Source organism: Vulpes lagopus, chromosome 4 (genome assembly GCF_018345385.1).
Source record: "Vulpes lagopus strain Blue_001 chromosome 4, ASM1834538v1, whole genome shotgun sequence".
NCBI lineage: Eukaryota > Metazoa > Chordata > Mammalia > Carnivora > Canidae > Vulpes > Vulpes lagopus.
Genome location: NC_054827.1, coordinates 152,084,231 through 152,101,286, shown reverse-complemented (window position 1 = coordinate 152,101,286; position 17,056 = coordinate 152,084,231). Strand labels below are relative to the sequence as shown.

Genomic DNA, 17,056 nt, shown 5'->3' with positions numbered 1-17,056 from the left:
CCCTGGCACTCTCGGAGGAAACGCACGTGAACAGGGCTTTGGGGCTGTGAGGGCCAGAGCCGACGGGTCACGGGAGCGAAGGCAGGAAGGGCTGAGGCCAGGCTGGCTAATCAGCTCAGTCGGGCACCGGGCCGAGGAGGACGCGGGGGGCAGGCTGTGCGCACCCTCCCCTCACCATCCCGTCTCTCTTGCAGCAGGCACAGAGATTTGCAACGGTGGCCCCGCGCCCAAGTCTTCCACCTGCTGCATCCTGTGAGCTGCTCCCGGGTTCGGACGGCGCCCCCGCCTCTAAGGGTTTGCTACACGTTAGGAAGCCCCAGAAAATAACTAAAGACAATTTTGGATATTTTGAAACTTTTTTAAGGTCTGTGTTTTTATAAACTCAACTATGAATAAAATTTAGTGTACCTCACGCTCAGCCACCTTCCGGGTGTCCCACTGCTTGCCACGGAGAGCCCTCTGGAAAGGGGCTGTGAACTGTGCGTCCGCGAGGGCTGGGTGGGAACGCCAAGCACACGACTACTTATGTGTACACGGGTAGACGAGATACGTGCGTGCTGTTGCCAACCTGGCTTAGAAGGAACCCTGACCAGAAACTTGGAATAAAATAAAAACAAGTTGTCCTTTTCTCGTGTGACCCACCGGAAAGTTCTGCCAGAAGGTCAAGGCCCGAGTGGAGGAGGGGTCACAGGCCTGACCTCAGCACAACCCCTGCACAGCCCTCCGCACAGATCGCCTGGCGTCGCCAAGTCCTGTCCAAGTGACGGCTTCACGCTCGTGACCCAGCACGGCCAGACCCGACCAGGACACACGACTCCTGGGCGATTCAGACGCTACTTATCTGGGAGAAACTAGGGACTTTTAACCCCAAAGCATTGGTTCCCCCGACCCTGGACACTAAACCCACAGCAAGCTGCTCTCAGCTGCACGATCGGACGCCTCCAGAGTTCCCGAGCTCCTGGGCAGGTGGGGGGACGGGGAGGAGGCAGGTCCCTTCTCAGCACGGGCTCCTGGGGACACCCTGCCTGTGATCAGGGCCAGGCCACCCACCAAGCGGACGACACCAGCCAAGCACTGCGGGAGGGGCCCGGCTCCCCCAACCTTCGCCCTGACTAAAACCAAGGCTTTCAAGCGCTCATATGCTGCTCCTCCTTCCTCTCATGTTTGCAAATGAATCCATTTTTCTATCAAAATCTAACTCAGGGACAAGGATGTGCTCCAGACCTGGGCTGGAAAACAGCATATTCCACCCGCAGGCCTCAGAGCACAGCCCGGGAGCAGAGGGGCAGATGCGAGAGCCCAAGCCCACCAGAGCGGGGTCCATTGGCCACGTCTTGGGGGGGGGGGGGGCTTCCCGACTAGGAGACAAAGGGCATCAGCCACCTCCCAGCCTGGCGCCTGTGCTGCCCCACAGGGGTCTGGCCAGGCTTAGTGAAGGCCCAGCAGCACCCACAAGACCCGAGCTGGCTGTGTCTGCGCAGCTGCTCCCGTGGGGGCGCCCCAGCCGGGCACCCCAGACAAGCGACGGGATCGGTGTGTCCGCGGCCCGCCTGCACCCAGCACCCCGCGTCTTCTAAAACCCGCTCCCCGTCGCCAGGCCGCACACACTGAACCGGAGGGCGGCTGCCGAGCCCGAGCCGGGGAATCAGACAACGGAGACGGGGCGGGACAGCATCGCACGGCACAAAGCTTTTATTCGCGCGCGCGCCGCTGCGGGCAGGGCAGCCTCACTTCAGGATGCTGTCGTCTCGGGCTGCAAGGTCCGGGGGGAACGCGCGTCAGGGCGCTGCCGCCGCCGCCCAGGCGACCCACCCGGCCGCGCCGCCCCGCGCCCGCCCCGCACACCCGCGGCCTCCCCCCCCCCCCCGGGGCCCAGGGCCCGCGGCGCCCGCACCTTCCGCAAGCTCCCGCTCGATCCGCTTCCGTTCCTCCTGCTTCTGCTTCTCCTCGGCGGCCACCCTCCGCTCCTCCTCCGCCCGCGGCTTCAGGTAACCTGCGGGGCACAGCGGGGAGGCGCGGAGGGAAACGGTCCACGCGAGACCTTGAGGCGCCCGAGAGCCCGACCCTGTGCTTCCCACGCGGCCGGCCCGGCCCCGACCCGACCCCCACGCACCCAGGGGTCCCGCCCTCGGGGCCCCCGCGCGCCCGCGGTCACTCACTGTAGCGCTTGGCCCCGTACGCCATGCCGAGGACCAGGGCGGAGTAGCGGCCGAGCTGCGGGAGACGGCGGTCAGGGCGGCGGGGAGACGGGGGAGGACGGGGGGGGCGGGGGCCGGGGTCCCGGGGAGGGGTCGGGGCCGGGGCTCCCACCCCACCGAGGTCGCGCACGCGGGGCCCCACGGGGCCGAGCGCCCGCCGACGGCAGCAGAGCCCGGTTCACCTTGATGAGCGGGGAGACCTGCACCGGCGGCACCATCTTGTCCGTGACCCTCACGCCGGAAGCACAACCCGCCGCCGCCGGAAGCGCCGCGGTGACGTAGAGGCGTAGCGAGGGCCGCGTGCGCCGTGCGCGGGAGCCTGCGCCCCCCGGTGGGCGGAGGCGGAACAGCGCGGCCGCTCGGGGCGGGACCCCCTCCCGGCGCGCCGCTGGCGACCAGTACGCATGCGCGACCGCGGGGTGGGGGCGGGGCGGCCCTGCGGGGGGCTCAGCGCGGGAGGAGACGGCCCGCCGGGCCCGAGGGTTTGCCGAGCGCGTGAGGCTCAGCAAACACACAGGCCCCTGCGCCCTGGCTGCGGGCTCTGCGGCCCGGGGCCCCGCGCCGGGGAGGGAGCCGCCACCACGCCCCGCCCCAGGTCGCCCGCAGGGGCCGCAACGGGCTTCGAGGCTGGGCTGGGAACCCCCGTGTGAGCGGAGGGCGCCCCTTGGGGGGCGGGGTCTTCCGGGAGGAGCAGCCTGGCCGAGGGCCCCAGCAGCCCCGCAGTCTCCCCCTTCTGCTCCTGGGGGGACGCGGGGGGCCTCTCCTTTGAGTCGCTCCACCCTCTGAGCCTCTGGGCTCACTCTGCGACGTCATGCCAGGGGAGCCGCAGCGGTGCAGAGGGGGTGACGTCATGCCAGGTGAGCCGCAGGGGTGCAGGGGATGACGTCATGCCAGGTGATCCACAGGGTGCAGAGGGGGGTGACGTCACGGCCAGGTGAGCCACAGGGGTGCAGAGGGGTGACGTCATGACCAGGTGAGCCGCAGGGGTGCAGGGGGTGACGTCACGGCCAGGTGATCCACGGGGTGCAGAGGGGATGACGTCATGACCAGGTGAGCCGCAAGGGGTGACGTCATGCCAGGTGATCCACAGGGTGCAAAGGGGATGACGTCATGACCAGGTGGGGTGCAGAGGGGGTGACGTCACGGCCAGGTGAGCCGCAGGGGTGCAGGGGGTGACGTCATGCCAGGTGAGCCGCAGGGGTGCAGAGGGAGTTCCCTACACGGCAGGCAGCAGTGGCCGAGCAGCTCCCAGGGGCGCCGTGTGCTGGCTGTGGGGACACATGGCTCCCCAGGCTCCCAGGTGGGGGGGCGCCGGCAGGAGGAGCCCTCGGCCCGGGCCCTGCACTGCTCCAGGCCGACGCCCTGGGAACCGGAGCTTGAGGCTCTCTGGGGCCCCCAATAGGCCACTCTCCCAAGCCCTCCTGTTTCCAGAGAGAACTCAGCAGAGTCCGAAGAGCCCGGCACGCTGAGACTGACGCTCCGGTCCGAGGCGCAGCCGCTCCGGGTGCTCGCAGGGCGGCGGGGCCACCTCCGGCTCCTGGGCTCAGCCTGCCCGCGGCCCCGCAGTCCTCTCCACCTCTGCCCCGGGGCTGCAGGATCACGGCGGGTTCCCGGGGGCGGGAGCCAGCTCGGTCCTGCAGGGCCCGGCCCGGGCTCTCTGGCGACGCCTGCCCAATGCCTCTGCCAGGCCGGGGTGGGGCGACGCCTGCCCAACAGCCTCCGCGCCCCTGGAGGAAGCTGCCCACGCACCTTGACCCCACAAGGCCGAACTAAGCCTCTTGCAGCAGCGCGCCTTGTGGGGATGCTGAGCGCGCCCCCACCCCGCCCGGGTCTTGCCCTCCGGCCGCCGAGCTGATGAGCTCAGGTGGCAAACATGTTTTTCCTTCTCTGGATGTTAAAATAAACAAGGCTCCTCAGCAACTCCTGCTTCCAGAATTAAAAATAAGTGTCTCTGGGGCTGAAGGTGAGGCCAGGGTGCTGGTGGGGGACCACCCATCAGTAGCTTCCAGGGGGGTGGGGTGGGCGGTGGGGGGGCCGGTGGGGACACCACGCACACACGCACGTGGCTGCCTGAGGGGGACCCCTGAGGCTGGGGGAGACTCACTTTGGCCCCGGGCCCCTCCTGAGGGCCTCGGGGGTTCCCACCTGGCTCAGGACACTGGAGCTGCCTGCTGACGCCTCTGCACCTGTCGGGCCAGCTGTCCTGCTGAATCCTGATCTGCCCCCGGGCGGCTCCTCGGCTATCTTTAGTGCGGCCAGCCCGGGAGACCTCCCCAGGGGCTCCGCCGGTGTCCGCCGGCCTCCCCACACCAGGGGCCTCCTGAGCACCTTCCCTTCTCCGTGGGGCGCCCGCTCCTGCAGCCCCACTAGGCTCTCTCCGAGCATCACAGTCAGACCCGCTCGACTGGGAGTGCAGCCCAGCCCAGGTCCCCCACGTTACTCGTGTGTTTTCTCTCTGGGAGTCCCCAGGTCCCCCCGGCAGGTCACGCCCCCCAAGACCTGGGGTGATCTCTAAGCCTGACACCACCCCACAGGCACCTGGGCCAGGTTCCCTCCCCAGACTGCCTGCTGGGCCGCGATGTAGCGGGGAAACCTGGCTGGAGGCTGGCGCAGGGCTCGGCCCATCCCGAGGCACTCCGCCCCAGAAATGTCCCCGCTCTGCCAGGGGGACAGGGCCCTGGGCCTCTCCTGCCACTGAAGCGGGGAGGCAAGGGCATACACAACATGCCAGGAGGGATGCTTGGTCACCAGCCACTCACAGGGACTTTGGGCAAATCTAGGAGAGGCACCTTCCTCTGCTCCCGCAGCCGGAACAAAGGCTTCTGGGTGAGGGGCGGCGGGGAGGTGCCTGGGAAGCCCGCGCCAGGGCGGGAGGGGGGCATCTGAGTCACCCGCCGGTGCCAAAGCTCACTGTGTAGTCCCTCCAGTCCCCAGGGTGGCCCTAGGCCTGTCCTTGTAGGGAGCGGAGCCGGAGTCCGAGCAGTCCTGGGGGACTGGGCAGGAGCTTAAGACAGGCGGCCCGAGCCCAGAGGGCGCAGAGCATCGCAGCAGGCAGGCCCGGGCATGGTGAGTGGGGCCCGCGGGGCAGCGGGCAGGAGTGTGAGCGTACGCATGCGCGTGGCTGTGCAGTCCCGGTGCCGCCGACGCGAGTGTTTGCCCGTGTAAGAGCGTGGTGGGGAAGATCTGGGCCCCAGTGACAGTCTGGGGCTGGATGGTGGAGGCTCCTGGCCTCGCACTGGACGGGTCCCCAGAACAGGCCCACCCGCTGGCCGGCCGCCTGCACACTCAGGCCCAGCTGGTTCCTGGCTGGACGGCAGGCCCCGGGCGTGGGGCTTTTGGGGCCCGGTCGGGCCGCTTCATACCCACACCTGCAGCTGGCCTCGCCCAGGGGCCCAAGTGCCAACCACACCCCCCCCCCTCCGCGTCTTCCCGAACACCCGCCCGGAGGCCCCTCAGCCTTGGTGTCCTCTCATTAGGCCAGCAGGAAAACGAAGAAGAAGGAAGGGGGGGGCCTCCGGGCCCAGAGGGCATCCTCCAACGTCTTTTCCAACTTTGAGCAGACCCAGATCCAGGAGTTCAAGGAGGTGAGGCTCCGCTTTTGTCCCAGTAACTCCCACCCAAGGGGTTCCCTGCGAGTCGTAATGCAGGTGACAGAAAGACCCCGGCTGAGCCTCGCTGTGGAAGCAGCGGGAGGACAAGCCTGTGCTAACAGGGTGGCCCGCCTGGGAACCCAGTGAGCCTGGCCTCGGTTTCAGGCGTTCACGCTAATGGATCAGAACCGAGATGGCTTCATTGACAAGGAGGACCTGAAGGACACCTACGCCTCCCTGGGTAGGTGCCCGGGGCGCAATTCTGCCACGACCTCGCGGGAACGCACTCTGGCCCTACAGCCTGACCCGGCGTCCCATAGCCCGTGGGCTGGAGGAGGTGGGCTGGGCCCCCCGGGGAGACGTCCCTCTCGGGTGGCACGGCCCGAGCATGGGCACCCCGGATGGAGTCGTCGGGACGAAGCTCCCGGGAGGGGCCAACACCTCAGAGGAGCCCCGAGCAGGGGGGGTGTCCCCCTCCCCCCCGAGCACCGTAAGGAAGCCCAGAGCAGACCTGGGAGGACCGGGAGACCGGCTCACACTCCACTGAAGAGCCGAAGGCTGGCCCTCTTGTCCCTCCCCCCGCGTGGGGGCACGTTCTCAGGCCGAGGCCACCCCGGGGGAGAACAGGTGCGTCTCCTTCCTCTGGGCCCCCTCGCCCCAGGTAAGCCCCGCGCCTCGCCTCTTCCTCCTCCTCCCAGGGCCCAGGGTCTGGGGCTCTGCTGACAGGTCCCCCCATTGGCTCGTCTCCCCAGCGTTGTTCTGGGGTCACGGCAACAACAGGGCGGCCAGGGTGGCTGTGACCCCATCTCGTGTCGGTGACAGGCAAAACCAACATCAAGGATGAGGAGCTGGACGCCATGCTCAAGGAGGCCTCGGGGCCCATCAACTTCACCATGTTCCTGAACATGTTCGGGGCGAAGCTGACAGGTGGGAGCCGCGGGGGGGTAGGGGCAGCCCTCGGGCCAGGCGGCCGAGGCGCCGTGCATTTTGTTGGCTCCTGACACCGTTTCACATGAAAATCCAGATTTTCAGATGTGTCAAAAAGCCCTAGAACCTGACACTCTGGTTCCCAGGTCTGCGGGGCGGGTGAGCTTGCCGGGCGTCCTGTAGCCTCCGTCCTTCACTCCCTGGGCCTCACATCAGCCTCGGGCCTGGGCAGGATCCTGGGGACCCGCCGGCTGGGAGCTGCAGGTCCTCCTTCAGGCCAACCCTGGGGCCTGGGACGGGATTGGAGCCCTGAAAACCCCCTTTTGTGAGCAGGTACGGATGCCGAGGAGACCATCCTAAACGCCTTCAAGATGCTGGATCCCGACGGCAAAGGCAGCATCAACAAGGACTAGTGAGTGTGGCCCCGGCGCCAAGGGCTGCCCCTGCCCCTGCCCGCCCAGGCCCAGGCCCGGGCTGCCCGCCCAGATCCCGGTCCCTCAGGGTCATGGAGGGCAAAACTGGTCCTGCCCACGGCGGGGCATTGGGGTTGACCCTCGACCCTCGCTGGGTCTGTAAGCCGCCTGGAGGCTCGGCAGCTCGGGCCGGGGCGGGGGGGGGGCGATGGAGTGGCGTACCCGGTGTAGCAGGCACGTGCCTCAGTCTCCCCCGCGCCCCCCCACGGAGCCCCCCAGGGAGGTGACCCCCAGCGTGAGTCAGGAAAGACGCCCCAGTGAGTCCCGGAGCCCAGGACTCGCCCTCCGGCCAGGCTGAGAGAGGCGCCTGTACTGTGGGGGGGGGGCCACCAGGCGAGCTGACCCCCCCTGGGCCTCCCACCACGGGGGCGTCCCTCTCGTGGGTCCCTCTCGCGGGGCAGCCTGATGCGGCTCCTCCCTCCTTGTCCGCAGCATCAAGAGGCTGCTGATGTCGCAGGCAGACAAGATGACTGCAGAAGAGGTCTGGCCCACACTGCCTCACCCCACTTCCTTCCCCATGGTCCTCTGTGGGCTCGGGGGCGGGGGACTTGGCCAGGGGACACAGCCCGGGCCCCCAGAGGCTGCGGCATGGGGCGGGCAGGGCACTGCCCCCCAGCTCGCCCCCCGCCACAAGCAAGAACCACACGGAGCCGGCTGGAGTTCAGTGCCTGTAATTCGCCGGCCACCTCGCCCCTTCCCCTCCTCCCTGGGCCTGACCTCCACCCCCACCGGCCCGCAGGTGGACCAGATGTTCCAGTTTGCCACCATCGATGCTGCGGGCAACCTGGACTACAAGGCGCTGAGCTACGTGCTCACCCACGGGGAGGAGAAGGAGGAGTGAGGGGCGTCTCCCCCATCGCCCCCCAGGCTGCAGCCCGTTCAATAAACACGAACCCACAAACCTGCCTGCCAGTGTCTGCTGGGGGGGGGTGTCCTCCTGGGGGTGCGAGCGTTGCTCAGGACTGGGAGAGTCTGGAGGGGAAGGGTCCGCTGGGGGCGGGAGGATCAGCAAGGACCTGCGAGGGGGCCGCCCCCTGCCGCCCCTGCGCCCCTCCCAGCCCAGCCTGATGCCCCCTGCTCAGCAGGGCAGGTTGAGAGAAGCTGGGGGCTGGGATCCCCCAAGGAAGGCATGTCTCACAACTGTCCGCTCGCCTCAGTGATGCTGGGGACCCCAGGGCCCGGGATCCATCCAGTTCCCCCACAGCCCTGGCCTCTCATGCCAGCCACCCCCCCCCCCTGCCGCCAGCCACCCTGGGCCTGGCCTGGCCGCTGGGGCATCTGTCTGGCCAGCGGCTGCGTGTCCCCCCGGCCTCGGGGCCTCCCGTAGGCCACCCCGCTGCGCTCCGCGGGTGCCCGGGCTGCCGGATGCTGGCACGTGGTGGCCAAAGCCCGCCCCTCCTGGCCTCCCCTTCACGCCCAGGACCACTTCTTGACGCACCAACTGCTCCTTTGGCTTCCGGACTCCACAGGGACCCCATGACCTCTCTGCGAGTCCCGGGGGCTCCAGGGCCTCAGGGCTCCGCGAACAGGCCGGGGGGACAGGGCCACGGCTCTAGGACCGAGCTGCCCCGAGCTTCCTATGGTCCGCACCAGAGGCCGAGGGGTGGCGTGGGGTGGCGAGGCTCGGGGAGCCTCAGGGGGTGGCCACCAGCTGGGGCGCGCGGTCCACGTCGTCCTGGATGGAGCAGCTCACGCGGGCCTCAGCCTCCAGGCGCCGGTAGCGGGTGTGGAAGAAGAGCGTCAAGCAGCAGCTGAAGAGGGCGCAGAGGCCGGCCATCAGCAGCAAGGACACTGGGGAGACACGGCCCCGCTCGGCTGAGGCTCGCCCCGTGGCCGGAGCTCCCCACGCAGGCCCCAGCGGAGCCGCGCAGCTGGCAGGGCCCCAGCCGACCCACGCCGTGGCCAGTGAGGGACCAGGCACGGACCTCCTCACTTGGGCCCGGGGGCTCCGGGCAGCGGAGGCACTCACCCTTCCAGTCCAGGGGGCCCCCGCCATCCTGGCAGGTGGAGGTGGACGGCTCCGCTCGCCGCACGCTCAGGGCCGTCAGCAGGACCACGACGAGCGCGCCCGCAGCCTGCCTGGACAGCCACAGGCTCTTCAGCCCTGCCCCGGGCACCGCTCACCGCTCACCGCCACGGGTCATTCGGGGGGCAGCGTCCTGCTCTGGTCGCTGTGGGCCGGGAGGCCTGCCCAGGGCTGCACACAGCTCAGAACGCGGTGGCCTCCGCCAGAGCAGGCGGGTGGCCCGCTCCGTGGCCTTGGGGCAGGGGCAGGTCTCGGGACCCCCAGGGAAGCGGTGGAGGAACACTCACCCCAGTACAACCACCAGGCCTGCAGCGGCACCCTCACTCACAGGAAAGGAGCACTCGACTGCCAGCTCCATGGCAATAGGCACCACCGAGAGGCCAAAGAGCCCGAGCAGTGAGCAGATGGTGGCCAGTGCGAGGGTCTGTCCCTGCAGCTGCGACACCTGGGGGTCAGGGCAGCGGTCAGCGGGACGCAGCCCTGGACATGCAGACCCAGCCAGGCCCCCCAGCATCGTCTCGGCCACTCAGGGCAGCCAAGGCGGCGGCGCCAGGGCCAGGGGGCCGCCCTGCGGGCAGTGCCGAAGGCTGGCAAGGCCTGGCTTCCTGCTGACCAGCTTCCAGCTGTCCTGCCCCAGAGCAGCCCCTCCCGCCCCCGTAGGGTGGGCTTGCTTCAGGGGGACTCACCAGGGCAAAGGCGACACAGACCACAGAGGTCAGACAGTAGCCAATCTTGACAGCCTCGGTGAACTGTTTGGTCTGGTCCACATACAGGCTGAGAACCAGCGCCCCCAGGACCCCAAAAATGATGAAGAGGGCCCCGCAAAGGCCTGCAAACTCCTGGAGGAGAGGAGGCCGGGGCACCCCATCACCCGGTGCAGGGATGCCGCGGCCCCAGGGGAGCAGCCCGCCCGCTGTCCCCGAGAGCCCGTGGCGGGGCGGCAGGGAAGGGCCGCGGCGCGGTTAGCGGGTGAAGGACGGCCCGTCAGTACCGCCCGCAACGGGACGCTCCCCGTCCAGGGGTCCAGGGGTCCAGGGCTGGAGACCCAGGCTTGGCGGAGGTCACGGCCGCGGGCTCACGGGACAGGGGCCCGGGGAGCAGCACTCACGTTCGAGTAGCCCTTCACGCAGAGGACCTGCTCCAGGAGGGCCAAGAAGCCGGAGAAGATGCCGATGCCGCCCCCGAAGCACACGGCCAGGGTGATGTAGGCCCTGTTGTGCAGGAGCTGGGGGAGAAGCCCCGCTCAGCACGGGCCCGGGCATCCGGGCTTGTCCCGCCCCTTCCCTCCTCAGCCTGCGCCCGCACCCGGCCACCCGGCCACCCGGCCACCCGGCGTGGATCCCACCGCACTGACCAGCTTCAGCCCCTCCAGGAACCTCTCCGAGGAGCAGCGGGCGGCCCCCGCAGAGGGCGGGCTGGGGGGCACGCTATCCCAGAGGCAGGCAGTGGCCAGGAGGCAGGTGAGGCCAGCAGGGATGATATAGATGCCCATCTAAGGAGAGGGCACGCGTGAGGGGCTGTGTGCAAGTGTGCAAACACGTGCGCGTGCACACGGGGACCGCACCCCACCGCTCTGGGCACACCGCCCCCTTGCCAGACACCCCACTGCCAGCCCTCGCAGACAAAGCTGAGCCCCAGGACCCGCTCTGCTCTCGGGAACCCTGCCTTCCGAAAGATCACCCGAGGGTGGCGCCCCCGGGGACAGCCGTCGCCCGAGCCTCTCCCAGGCCCCGGTTTGCCCAACTGCCCCCTGAGCCTTCCTGCCCGCCTTCATGAACGACCTCAGCGCTCGCCCAGCTGCACAGCTGAAGCCCCCTGCCCCGCGGAACCTGCCCGGGCCTGCCCCACTCCCCGACCCAACCGAGGTCCCAACTGGACCCTGCGACCGCGTCTTTGGCTCCCCAATGTTCTGGACCAGGTCAGACCAGTCTCCCCTCAGACACGCCCGGGTTTTCCATCCCACCAACGCCAAGCACCTGCCACCTGGGGTGATCCTCCCCCCCTTGCTCAGCAGACACGCTGGCCTGGGACCCAGCCCCTACCCCTCAACCTCACATCCACCTCACGGCCTCTGCCAGTCCCTTGTCTCCATCCCCAGCCCTCCCTTCAACGCCTCCTCCTGTTCCAGCCAGCCCCTCACCTAACTGAGGGCCTCCCCCCAGCAAGGAAACCGACATCCTGGTCCCTACCTGGCATGAAGGTGGCCCCTGGGGACCTGCACACGTGCGAAAACCCTGCGTGCACCAAGTGCACGTGCCGGTGGGGTCACCAGCAGGGAGCGGCAGGTGCGCACTCACAGACAGCTGCGGACACACTTGTACGTGCACACGTAAGCACACACACGCCTGCACGTATCACGTGCAAGCCCAGCATGCATACATACACACCACGTGAATGCACACACGTCTGAGCTCCCTCACCATCCAGGGGATGTCCTTCTCCTTCTTCACCAGGGTAGGTGACAGCAAGTTGGCCATCAGGATACCCAAGGAGTTTGCTGGATGGGCAGATGGAGACACGTGTCTGCCCCGCCCTGGGCCAGGCCTGGTCCCCGGCCCATAGGCCGAGCCCCTGCCCTCGGAGAGTGGGGAGCACACAAGTGCCAGGACCCATCAGCCTCAGCCCTGCCACTCACACATGGTGCCGATCATGTTGGCTGTGACGCGCTGGTGCTCCGGGAACCACAAGGCAGCCAGCTTGGCTGGAGAGAAGATGACCACGGTCTGCACCAGGGCACAGAGGCTCTGCCCACCCATGAGGAAGGCAAACGGGTCCTCGATCCCGATGGCCAGAGAGGGCAGGGCTCTGAATATACTCCCAGCAAAGTTCAGCCATGCACACGTGATGGTCTGCAGGGATGGGGTCAGAGCACTGCCTGGTCAGCCCGGACTCCCTCCCCAGCACCCTGACCTCTGCCCTGCCCCCCCAATGGCTCTGCCTGGGGATCCCCCGGGGGGAGGAAGCAGTGGCTCTTGAGCCCTTACTCAAGGACCCTGCCCCATCTAAGAACCAGCCTCTTTGGCGTCTGACTCACTGCCCAGCGAAGCCCAACAGAGTCCAGAACCCAGATGGCCACCACGCCGGATGGGATGGACACCACGAGGTAGATAAGTGAAAGCCAGTTGATCTGCTTGGTGGAGAGGACGAAGTGGTGGGCGATTATGTCGGCCACGGGGGCGAAGCTGAGCCACAGCTGTGGATACACACCGGTGTCAGCCCCAGGGGAAGGTGCTACAGACATCACAGCCACCTGCTGTCCTAGGCTTGGGCAGCCAGCCCGAGGGAGAGAGTGTCCGGCAGTCCCACAGGAGCCAGAGTCTCCACTAGTCACCTCTGGGGGCATGCACCAGCTAGGGGGTCAGACAGCGTGCCTGGGACTGAAGCACCACCATCCTGCCAGCGTGGTCCGAGGGGTAGGCTCTGGAGACTTGGCCAGAGCCTGCAGGACCCTCTACGGGGAGGGCCCAGAGGCAGGTGTCTGCAGGGGGAAGGGGAGCTCTGCGTGGTGAGTTGGCAGGGAGGGGCGTAGACTGGGTGCTGGACAGCACTGGGGCCCGGGCCGAAAGAAGAGGGGGTCTCGATGAGGAGAGCCAGTGGCCCTGGCACCCCATGGCATAGATGTGCAGATGGGCTGGGCAGAGGAGTCCATCTGGGGGGATGCTCGCTGTCTACGGGGAACACCCAGGTAGATAAGGGTAGGAAGCAGGGTGGGCCTGGAGCCACTGAAGGGACAGTGGGAGGGATGTTTCCATGGCGGGGAGGGGGACAGAAAGGGGCCCAAATGGTATCCCCAGCTTGTCTACAAACTCGGCGATTGAGCCCCAGGTGAAAACACCTGGACTGTGGGCTGGCCCTGCCCAAGGCCAGCCCACCTGTCCTTCAGGAGACCCAAGTGTTTGGGAGGTAAGACCCTCCCTGACAGCATGACAGGTGACGTTTCCCAGCCTTGGGTGCTGTCAAGAGCTAGGACTCTGAACCCCCCAGACCTTTAGCAAACAGTAAGTTCCATTAGGTCAGCGGGGAAGACTTCCTGAGGAGGTAAGACAGCGTCTCCTCCCTAGAGGAGGGGCTCTCCAAGGCTTATTGCTGGAGAAAGAAGGGAAGCAGGCCAGGGATGGGCCAAAGATGAGGGCGTCACAATCCAAAGCTCATGATCACTGCCACCCTGTGAGACCTGGGAATGCAGGGGCTGGCCCCAGGCCACATCCTCCACGGCCGAGTGAGTGAGGTCCAGGCTTGCTGACCCACGCAGATGCCGACTGCAGAGCATCACATGACAGAGAACTTGGGCAACAGCTGCTTTTTGTTCCCTTTTTTTTTCTTTTACAGGGCAAAGCAGAGGACGGATCCTCCGGGTGCAGAAAGACACTGATCCAGCAGCGAGAAAGCGTGGTATCTGTTCCCCAAACCCGCCCTGCTGAGCCAAGGCCATTCCTTCTTCCTCCCCAAGCCTGTGGCCAGCAGAGCAGAGACAGGGCCAAACTGCACCAGGCAACATGGGGACAACTCCCCTCAATCTGCTCTCAGCCCTGCCAGTGCCGCTCACATCCCTCTGAGGGTGTTGATGGCTGCCCCCCACGCTCGCCCCTGCCCACACCCCTGGGCTGCCTCCTTGGGCCACTGTGGGGCCACCCAGACCTCACTCCAGACACTGCTCCACCTGCCTCTGACACTGCCCTCTAGGAACCTGAGACCTGTGGGTACCCAGCTGCAGACGAAGGACACAAGTGGACGTGGCTGGGGTAAGCCTGATGGCCAGTGCTCCCAGGGGTGACCAGAGCAGGGATCACAATTCCTGGCGAGAGTCCTGTTTGCTCCATGACAACCCGCGGACCAAAGGGGAGTGCAGCCGGACACTGCCTCGGTGTGCAAGGAACTCCTCAGGCCACCAAGAGACCCACCAACCTCAGACTCATCAAAGCAGCATCAGGGGCTGAAGGAGACCCTGCACCAAAAAACCCTTTCTGGCTTCCTAGACGGGGACCTGGTATAAGCACAGTGCTTGAGTCCCACAGAAAAAAAGAGGTCTCGTCCATGCCTGCCCGCCACCCGCACTCGGGGCTCTGCACGTCCCGATCGTCTCCCGGCCACTCATGGCCTCCCCAGCTGTGGATCCTTCTGCCAAGGTAGCTTTCCATGACCTGATTATGTGGGGGCCTAGTGCTGCCTGGGCGGTCCTGGGGTTCCGTGGAAACTGAGGAGTCACGGGCAGGTTCATCCAGGCACGTAGCAGGCAGAGGAGGTGGCTTGGGGGAAGAGATGGAGGCTGCCCCGCGCAGCCCGGGGTGGGCCAGCACCGCGGCCTGACCCCATGAGCAGGTGGCCCGGCATGACATGATGAGCGTGGCTCCAAGCCCTCCCTCCATCCAAGCGCACGAGGACACCTATCCTAGGAGCATGGGGTGGGGTCCGCAAAATGTTCACCCCACCAAACCCACTGTATGTGGTGGGCTGGGGAAGGAGGGACGCCAGCCTCCTGCGGGAGTTGGGGAGAAGCTGGAGACCCGAGCCCCAGAGATTGGTAGATCCTGTTCTCACTGGCTGACCAAGCAGTTTCGGGGGGAGTCCCTGCCAGCCCTGGGGACATTCTACAACAGTCGCCGGAGATCCCAGCTGGGCAGCTATGGAGCCCCTGGGCCTACAGACAAGGCCCCCTGAGAGGGTCCCCATAGGGGTCAGGAATCCAACGAGGGCGCCGGCACCCTAAGGGGGGGGGGGATGGAGTCGGCAGGGCCAGGCAGGGCCTGACCGGGAGGCCTGTTGTCAGGTGTTGGGTCTTCCAGAGCGAGGGGGGCTATTGTCAGCTAGACAGTGACTCCCGCCTCGCCCTGGGCAGGAGAGGAATTCTTTCCAAACCACTGCAGGTGGCAGGGACCAGGCTCCGGCGCCACGAGGACAGAGGCCGCCCCCGCCCTGCAGCCAGGGGCCTGCGTCCCCGATCCACCCCACGGTCGGGGGGGGGGGGGCTTGCGCCCGAGCCCCTGGGGCTGCAGCGTGTGACCCCGCGCACCCACCCGCGCCCCCACCTCCCTGCACCGCCCCCCACCTCCCCGCACCTCCCCGCACCGCCCCCCGCCCCCCACCTCCCCGCACCTTCCCGCACCGCCCCCCGCCCCCACCTCCCCGCACCTGCCCCCACCTCCCCCCACCTCCCCGCACCTCCCCGCACCGCCCCGCGCCCGCGCCCCCACCTCCCCGTACCGCGGCGTTGGAGCAGTTGAGCAGGCTCAGCACCAGCAGGAAGATCCAGCGGCGCGCGTAGACGCGGTAGCCCAGCACCGCGCCCAGGGCCGGGGGCGCATCGGGCCCCCGCCTGGCCCCCCGCCCGCCCCCAGCCCCGCCGTCCATCGCCCGCCGCGCCGCCGTCCTGCCGGTCCTGCCGAGGATCGCTCGGGCCGGGCCGCCCTGGGAGGTGGCGCCGGGGCGCGGGGCGGGGCGCGCGGGGTGGGCCCGGGGGCGGCGGGCGGGGGTCCGGGGCCGGGAGGAAGGCGCGGTTACGCCGCGGGACCTTCCTCCATCCGGCTGGACGGGCGTGTCTGCCGCGGAAACTGGGACAGAGTCTCCTGCCAGGCGCCAGGCAGCCCCCGACCTCCGCGTGGGCCGCCAGGTGCACACCCGACCACGCAGGTGGGTAGAGGAGAGGCCCCCGCGAAGTCACTCGGCCCCGCAGAAGGTCCGCATTTCCCGAAAGGGGCTGGGGAGAGGTCCCCTCCCCAAGTCCTGCTGTCCAAACAAGTCACAGGGAGGGCAGCAGGCCAGCGTGGAAGAGGAAGCTGGGGTCGGTCTGGGAGGTGGCATCCAGACTAGTCATTGGGTTGGGTCCTGTGGGGAAGCAGAGACAAGGGGCAGCAGGCAGGGGCTGAGGAGGAAGGCGGAGTCCAAGGCCTGCCTGACCTGCCCAGGCAAGGGCAGTGTCCCCGCAGACCTGGGGCGGTGGGCCTCCCCCACAGGGCGATGGTCCACAGTTGCCAACTGAGGAAACAGCAAGGGTAGAGTGGGGAGAGGACCTAGAGCTGAAGACAGAGAGGAGGGGGTGTCAGGGCAGCCTCCCCTACAGCGTCCTCCCCACCCAGAAGGGAACCTCAGACATCTCCCTAAGGTCACCTGTGATGTCTAGGGGCTGACATACGTGGACATGATAAAACCTTGGCACTCCTATCCCTCTCCACCTCTGACCCTCCCCCCATCCCTGGGGCTCTTCTGTGGGGCAGGCAGCTCAGCAAGGCCACAGTCACATTTCTACATGCCAACGAAGGTGTGGAAGCTAGAAATAAAGATACACTACCATTTACAATTACTTCAGAAAGTTACATACTTGGGCCTATAAAAATTGATCAGAGGAAACCTCAACAAAAATGGAGTCAGGAGTCCAAAAGGGGGAGCTCTCATGCTGTACCATTCAACGTCAAAAACTGCCATTACAAAAAAAAAAAAACAAAAACCTGCCATTACAGATCCTAACAGAAGAATCATCAATAGGTAAGAATCATCAGTTACAGGCCCCAAGAGGAAAAGATGTGCATTGTATCTCCTACAAGAAATCAGGCACCCCTGAAACTCACCCAGGGAGAAACTGCCATCACCGTAGACTCTTGCCTTTCTCCAATGGACTTTCATTCAAATCAGCCCCTCCCAATTTCCTCCTTTTTCTCTTTAGAATAACATTTCTCTCCTCTGTTTGTTGGATTACCCTATGGTTTTGGCTGCAGCTGGCTTGTCCTGCATTGTGGTCATTTGCTATTTCTGAATAAAGTCATTTTTTAAGGTCAACAGGTATAAACTTAGCAAACTGTACACAGCACTTGTGTGTAAAAATTATGCAACACAAATGAAAGAAATCAG

At 66.6% G+C, this 17,056-nt stretch overlaps 3 protein-coding genes across 12 annotated transcripts in view; 2 read left to right on the top strand and 1 right to left on the bottom strand.

Annotated features, from left to right (window-relative positions):
* The window catches only part of PDE6B (phosphodiesterase 6B), a 29,129-nt gene extending 28,558 nt beyond the window's left edge, over nt 1-571 (top strand). Inside the window, exon 22 of one of the 2 annotated variants that reach the window (XM_041752638.1) lies at nt 198-571. In XM_041752638.1, coding sequence (XP_041608572.1) covers nt 198-256 — 59 coding nt within the window. In that variant the 3' untranslated portion in view covers nt 257-571. Of the gene's footprint in view, nt 1-194 lie in introns of both variants that reach the window. The other variant, XM_041752637.1, reaches the window with a different exon arrangement.
* A 2,236-nt stretch (nt 572-2,807) lies between these two features.
* Nucleotides 2,808-8,089, top strand: MYL5 (myosin light chain 5). 5 transcript variants are annotated; one of them, XM_041752649.1, is made up of 8 exons: nt 3,284-4,161; nt 5,126-5,264; nt 5,675-5,782; nt 5,954-6,029; nt 6,611-6,715; nt 7,049-7,127; nt 7,621-7,669; nt 7,928-8,089. In XM_041752649.1, exons 2-8 carry the CDS (start codon nt 5,262-5,264, stop codon nt 8,027-8,029), a joined length of 522 nt encoding a protein of 173 aa, XP_041608583.1. In that variant the 5' UTR covers nt 3,284-4,161; nt 5,126-5,261; the 3' UTR covers nt 8,030-8,089. The 5 variants fall into 5 exon arrangements, with proteins under 5 accessions (XP_041608579.1, XP_041608581.1, XP_041608582.1 ...); XM_041752645.1 differs by lacking the exons at nt 7,049-7,127; nt 7,621-7,669; nt 7,928-8,089 and adding an exon at nt 2,808-3,055 and having other exon boundaries at nt 3,630-4,161; nt 5,954-6,632; XM_041752648.1 differs by lacking the exons at nt 7,049-7,127; nt 7,621-7,669; nt 7,928-8,089 and adding an exon at nt 3,264-3,277 and having other exon boundaries at nt 3,630-4,161; nt 5,954-6,632.
* SLC49A3 (solute carrier family 49 member 3) lies at nt 7,844-17,056 on the bottom strand. Of its 5 annotated transcripts, none has more exons than XM_041752644.1 (10): nt 15,416-17,056; nt 12,249-12,407; nt 11,850-12,063; nt 11,635-11,711; nt 10,569-10,706; nt 10,323-10,439; nt 9,901-10,053; nt 9,502-9,659; nt 9,158-9,267; nt 7,844-8,939 (listed from the first exon to the last, which is right to left on the bottom strand). In XM_041752644.1, exons 1-10 carry the CDS (start codon nt 15,560-15,562, stop codon nt 8,929-8,931), a joined length of 1,284 nt encoding a protein of 427 aa, XP_041608578.1. In that variant the 5' UTR covers nt 15,563-17,056; the 3' UTR covers nt 7,844-8,928. The 5 variants fall into 5 exon arrangements, with proteins under 5 accessions (XP_041608578.1, XP_041608576.1, XP_041608577.1 ...); XM_041752642.1 differs by having other exon boundaries at nt 9,543-9,659; XM_041752643.1 differs by having other exon boundaries at nt 7,844-8,979; nt 9,543-9,659; nt 15,416-17,051.